We start from the raw sequence: 6,646 nt of genomic DNA on the forward strand, positions 1-6,646 counted from the left end.
CACCACAGACACTTTGTGTGAGGATGCCCCTCACGTGACAGATGGTGCTTGAACCCTGGTGAGGGCATCACACGAGGCAGCCTGCTATTCAAACACTATATTGACACTAAACAAAATCTAAGCTACTGTTATCTAGAACAGGGGTTCTCAAACTTCATTGCACCGTGACCCCCGTCTGACAACAAAAATTACTTCTCAACTCCAAAAGGGGGGACCGAAGCCTAAGCCCCATTGCCCTGGGCAAGGGGGCCAAAGCTGAAGCCTAGGGGCTTCAGCCCCAGGCAGGAGGCCTGTAACCTGAGCCCTGCTGCCCAGGGCTGAAGCCCTTGGGCTTTGGCTTCAGCCCTGGGCAGTAGGGCTTGTTCTAAGTTTAAGCAAGTCTAAGCCAGCACTGGCGACCCCATTCAAAGGGGGTCACTACCCACTTTGGGGTTCCGACCCATAGTTTGAGAACCGCTGATCTAGAAGAAATAACGCTCAGAAAACTGATACTAAAACATGAGGTGAGAACAACACTCAGAGCTCCGATTCAAGCCATGGGCAGTGAGAGGGAACTGAGAAGGGTCAGGGAGGTGCTGCCTTTAAATACCCAGAGGAGGTGTCCCAAGGCATGAGCACAGCCTCTATAGGTACTGCTAGGCAAAGTTCTCTGGCTTTGGTGCGCTGGGCACATGCATGGAATACGCTGCATGTACTCAAAGAAGACAATACCTTATAGCACAGCCTTGTGGGAAATGTTGACACATTAGGAAATTTGTATTTCTAATTCTACTTATATATATTCAATAGAATTACGTACAAATATTGAACTCTTCTGAAACTGCTAATTTTTTCCTATAAAACAGACTTTAGGATTCATAAAATTGTTTCTACATGTGTATGTTAGTAGGAAACTATCCCTTTGAGGGTAAATCTTCATCTGAGGAAACATGCCATACATAGTTTGCAAGATGGTCCATATTTTAGTGCAACTTTTTGTTTAAATAGATATTGAATGCAGCTAAGTGCCATTGCAGTAGCTACTATAGAAATTTCTAAAACATACAATTCTTTTAATAGAACATCCATGTGTGCCTGGGTGGCTTGTTCGTACCTGAGGCTTATATTACTGCTACAAGACAATATGTGGCTCAAGCAAACAGCTGGTCCCTGGAAGAACTTTGTCTAGAAGTCAATGTTACAACTACCCAGAATGCAGTCCTGGATGCTTGCAGTTTTGGAGTCACAGGTTAGCTGATGTGCTTTTTACAAGGTGGAAGGGAAGGAAATAGGTGCTATTAGCCCTTAACACTGAGTATTTATCTTCTGTAAAAATGCTGGTACAGACCATATCAGATACATAACACCGAGGGGAGTTAACAAGCACAGTGAAAGTTTGATTGCAGTTGCACGAGAAGTAGCATTGGAAGTCAATTTCTATGGGGGATTCTGCATTATTTAAAAACACGTTAATGGAAAACTTTGCTATGCTAGTGCATAGGGGTTGAGAATCCTTATGAATGAACATTGTCAGGAGTAGTGCAATATGGATAAATGCAAATAACTAACAGTCAATATGTTAGAGGTAGCGCTCTGGTGGCTTTTTTATTCCTCTAGTAGCCTTCACTGTTACCTTTTCTGGAGTATTTTTTCATTTATAAATGAGGTCTCCCATTTTAACAGTAGGTCTAAATATCAATTACCACATTTTAGATGGGTGAATCTACCTCTGGACTTGAAAATGGAGTGGAAAAGGAAACTTCCTTTAAATGTGCATACACTTCACTTTCAGGAAAGACTTCACATTTTCATACTTCTTAACTCATAGGTTTGAAGCTTCAGGGAGCTACATGCAGTAACAATAAACTGTCCCTTTCAAATGCTATATCAACTATATTGCCCATAACACAGCTTCGCTGGATCAAGCAGACAAATGCAGATAAAAAGGCTAATGTGGTAAGTAATGTGGAGACATAAGTTTTGTTATTCTGTGATTTCTTTCAGTAGTGGCTCATCAGCTTTAAATTCTGCTTTCTCTGGTGCCCTGGAATAAAAATGGGGAAATACCTGCTTCCATTTCATTAGTCTTACATTTTGCAGTACCACAGATGTTCCTTTCCAATATGAGTTTTCAACCTGGGGGTTACAATTCCTAGGAGTCTGACAAACAGATCCAGTATTGCTACCACCCTTTCTTTGTGGCTAGCTGGGGGGTACCAAGAAATGTAAACTCATGAAGCATTGGGTCCTGAGAAGTCTGAACAACACCTTAGAAATGTATTATAAAAGTACACTTTAGCCTGGCAGGCTGGGAGTTCTTTCTTAGGAGTACAGTTGATCTTGGTTGGGGAAGGATGGGCAAAGTTCAATATGGAATGCCTCTTCATAATTTCCAGTGGTGGGGACCTTTGCTGTCTTCCCTTTGACTTTTATCTTGCATTCATCTGTCTTATCCACATTTTAATAAATGCCTAACTTCTTTTCCAGGTTACATTACCAGTTTATCTGAACTTCACCCGTGCTGATCTGATCTTCACTGTTGACTTTGAAATAGCCACCAAGGAAGATCCTCGCAGTTTCTATGAACGTGGTGTTGCAGTCCTCTGCACAGAGTAACAAAATAACGTTTTCTAACTGATAAATAGTAGTAAAATTCAGTGTCTTTAATCTAGTCCACAGTGTTAGTTTTAACCTCCAGGGCATGGTTAAGTTGTCAGATGGATTGGTGTAAAGTTGACTTGCTAGAGGCTGGGCTTCTTGCCAGGGTTTCTGGTGATACTGATGGTTTTGAGGGAGAATTGGATGTGGTTTTTAGATGGCTCTAGTTACATATGGTAATGTTTGATGGCTCCTACTACATTCAATAAATTCTGTAGCATGATTTGTGGTTCTTTATTTCATTTCTAAAAGCATTGTTCTTGCCATGACTTGCTCTAGAGAATTACTTCCATTAATGTTTTTAAATGTTCAAGGAATGGAGAATGATGGTGAAGCATTACCCAGGTCTTCAATAATGAATGATGCTAACTTACTAAGAAACCAGTTTTACCATTTGTGGTACTTAACTTGCAGATCTCCTGTATAAATCACCTGTAACCAGAAACAAGAAAAGCCAAAATTAATTCAGTGGAACAAGTTGAAATTGAGCAAACACTGGTTTTAAAAAGGAATGCAAGGGAGAGGTTATGCCAATATTACTATTACACAGGCGTGATGAACTGCACACATTGCTTAATCTACATGGTATAGATATGAACCACCTGCATACTTAAGTGAGAACTACCCTGTACACAGAATGCTAACTTTCAGAACAGTTTCATCACCTCCAGTGATACAATAACCAGCACAGTGGACATATGTGAGGAAGTAACTTTGCATTAATATCAACATGTCTGCAGACACTTGAATTTAGATCCACTTGGGATTTTTTCTGAATGGGTATTATTTCCACCTCTGAGAGCGGCATCATTGACATAAACTAATAGCCCTACCAAACTTCTTATGGCAAATACCTTGAGGTGTCTCTCTTCTGATAGCATATGCTAAAGATAGTGGTTTTATTCTGTTCATTCCTTAAAGGGACACTTTAAAGCTGGCAGACCCAAAAATCTGACCCACCCAACCAAATAGCTTTTGGTTACACAGTAGTTGCTAACATTTAAAACTCTGCTGCTCTCAAAATACATCTTTACTAGATTTTTACTTGTTTGGCTCCTTTATCTTCAGAAATTTCTAGGGCAGCAAAACAACCTGCAATTTCTGAATACTGTCTCACTTGATCGCTGTTCCTCATGCACAGAATCTGCCATTCTCTGCCTCTGAGGAGCTTTTTGTGGGATGTGAGTTCTGAACATGGATGTTGCCTCTAACATTCCTTCCAGGGAAGTACATGACTTCCTTGTGCCCTAAATCTTACAAGAAGGCCCCTAAGCCTTCTAAAAGTCTCATCAAATGAGACTGGTATTTGGACTGCAGAATGTTGCCACATGGAGTATCCGTCTAAACTTCCTGTAGTCTTCAGGTAATTTGAATATCATATGCATAACAAAATTTGCATTAGTAATTAAAGAGCTTTACTGTTCTGTATTCCCATTTGGCATTTGAGATCTCTGAACTCCTGTACACAGGGAAACACAGGTCTTGGATGGGCTAATCATGTGGCTGTAAGAACTCAATGAGCCATGCTTACACAGAGGTACATATGCAGGAGTATACTTGGGGGATAAAAGCACAACCTGCACTGTATTGGGAAATGGTACCTCTTAGACTGATGGCACCACATGGCTTGTGACCTGTGTGCCAACTCTGGCAACAGTACAAGTAGCCTGTCATTGACCAGCAGCCTAATTGTTGGAGTGCAGGGTGTCTTTCATTGGGAGGGTGGGTAGTATCTGCTTTTGGTGGAGCCTCACTAAGATTCTTATGTGAGGACCCTGAGCCCTGCTGCCTTGAGAGAGGAATGGAGAAAGTGCAACTTTCTCCAGAGTGCCAGACTTAGAAAAAATTACAGGGGAATTGTGCTGAAACCCCTTTTACAATTCAGTTGATGAGCACTGCTTTAGAGATTCTAGAGCTCCCATGAAAAAAGGCTTTAAGAGCTAGGTTCTGGCAGTAGTGTCTCAGCTTCCACTAAAGTAGCTGAGTTGTGCATTCACACCTGCCATGATATAGACCCCTACACTACATGTTAAAGATGCTGTAGTATACTTAAACTGATCCTTGCTGTCAGTTAAATGTAGGCCTTGTATAGATAACTTATGAGTTTCAGACCACTTGACAATATATTAAAGGCTATCCACGAATATTTATTTAGGGTGGTGCTACAGGCAGTGAAATGGAAAATAATTTAAACTGTGAGGAAAAGCTTCACCCTGAAATATATAGTCTCATGCAGTTGTTGAAGTAAATCAAAGGTAAGCCCTTTGACACAATTATGGAAGGAGACTGGGTTACTTCCCTTCCCTGATTGACACATCTGGGCTTGCATGTGTCAAATGACCCTAAAAGTGAGGACTATAACTCTTTTCACTCACTGTTATCTATGTTACATGCACTTAATAATCAGCAGTAAAAAGCTGAAAGATGTTTAATGCCAGCCTTGAGGGGTCATGAACAGAGCTACTGGTCTCCTGAGCCCATTTCTATTCTACATGGCTAGATGGGGGCACTGAATTTTTTCTGTTTAACATGGGGCTAGGATTTGGTAGAAGTAGATACTGATCTATGCTATGAGGAATCCTCCAGCATTTTAAGCTTAAATAGTGTTCACCACACACTTTGGGGGTTTTCAGACATTGTGCCCCAGCTTTGGCCTTTGGTAGGTTGAAGAGGTGGACCTTGAGGTCCAGATTTCAAGAGTGTTTGTTCACTGTCTCCAGTAGCAACTTTCAGCTTACTAGCAGTTGTAGAAATAAATCCCAGCAAGCTAGACAGAGAAGGTCTTTTTCCACCTCTAATTTGTCTGAGATGAAATCTAGAGAGCAAAAAACAAAACAAAAAAGGTGTCCAAAAAGTTTTTACAGAAGAACTGAAAAATATTGAGGAATTTAGAAAAAAATTTATGTAGCACTGACTAAAGAACAAGGCTTATGCTGCTATGGAGATACTCCATAGATGTAGTTGGAGGCACTAATCCTAGTGCCAGTTTCACGATCTGGAGGATAGCGTAGATTGCACCCTCAGCAAGTTTGCAGATGACACTGGGAGGAGTGGTAGATATGCTGGAGGGTAGGGATAGGATACAGAGGGACCTAGACACAAAGGTTCTAACTGATGATGTTTAATAGAACACTTGATGTAGGTTTATTTTACATGTTTCACTTGCCACACTTCCCCCCCATCTCCACCTTGAGAACATACAGTTAATAAGGAAGAGCAATAAAGTTCAGGCTTGGTTTAAAGTAGTTTATTTCAATTGTAGTAAAAAACAGGTTGTATACTGGGATAGTAGATTTGAAAAGAAGTTTAAACAAACATCCCTGTAGCTCTGGGTGGTGCTGCAACAAAATACCCTTCTCTCACTCTTCCTGCTACTAGGTAAATCCCACACGTCTACATTTGTTCAGTAGCAGACAGTTTTACTTGTGCTGAGCAACGGGGCTCCATAGAGCCCTTTCTCTAGATTACTCCCCCCAGAATCTACCCCATACCATATGGAAGGGAAGACAAAAAGAGGTAACCATGCGAATTAAAATGGTTATTTATTCTCCTGGCCCTGATCACTATTTAACAGCAGGTTTGAGAAAGGAAAAATAAAAACCCCTCATTGTAGAAGAACTTCAACTGTTGGGTATTTACATTATAAACCCCACGTTGGCATGCACAGTACTGGAGAGAAGGTTAAAGAAACAGGCTCTGTTAGAGTTCATTGTCAACACCAAATAAAAGGGAAAGTCAGTTTGACCCTGCAAAATGAAAGTTGATGAGGATTATCTGCTCCCCCAAACTTCTGGTTTGTGTGATTTGATTTATTTTGGCAGTTATCCAAGGCTGAACCTGCAAGTGACCATTCACGATGGGAACAAAGCAGCTGCAGGAAGCAGGAACAGGCCTCACTGAAGATGGCGCACTCACTGTGAAGGTGAAACAATATGATGAGTGCTACTTATTCTGCATTTACAGAATTAACAACCCTACAGTTTAGTTATTTGTGATGCTATGCATTTCT

The 6,646-nt window shown here is 41.0% G+C and overlaps 1 protein-coding gene across 1 annotated transcript in view; it reads left to right on the top strand.

The window, feature by feature from the left end:
* Positions 1-2,860, top strand: part of LOC144266149 (cytoplasmic dynein 1 heavy chain 1-like) — a 108,424-nt gene extending 105,564 nt beyond the window's left edge. Inside the window, exons 76-78 of the mRNA XM_077819378.1 lie at positions 1,060-1,228; positions 1,808-1,935; positions 2,467-2,860. Coding sequence (XP_077675504.1) covers positions 1,060-1,228; positions 1,808-1,935; positions 2,467-2,595 — 426 coding nt within the window. The 3' untranslated portion in view covers positions 2,596-2,860. The remainder of the gene's footprint in view (positions 1-1,059; positions 1,229-1,807; positions 1,936-2,466) is intronic.
* Positions 2,861-6,646: the final 3,786 nt, after the last annotated feature.

The sequence above is a fragment of the Eretmochelys imbricata genome, chromosome 6 (assembly GCF_965152235.1).
Source record: "Eretmochelys imbricata isolate rEreImb1 chromosome 6, rEreImb1.hap1, whole genome shotgun sequence".
Taxonomy (NCBI): Eukaryota; Metazoa; Chordata; order Testudines; family Cheloniidae; genus Eretmochelys; species Eretmochelys imbricata.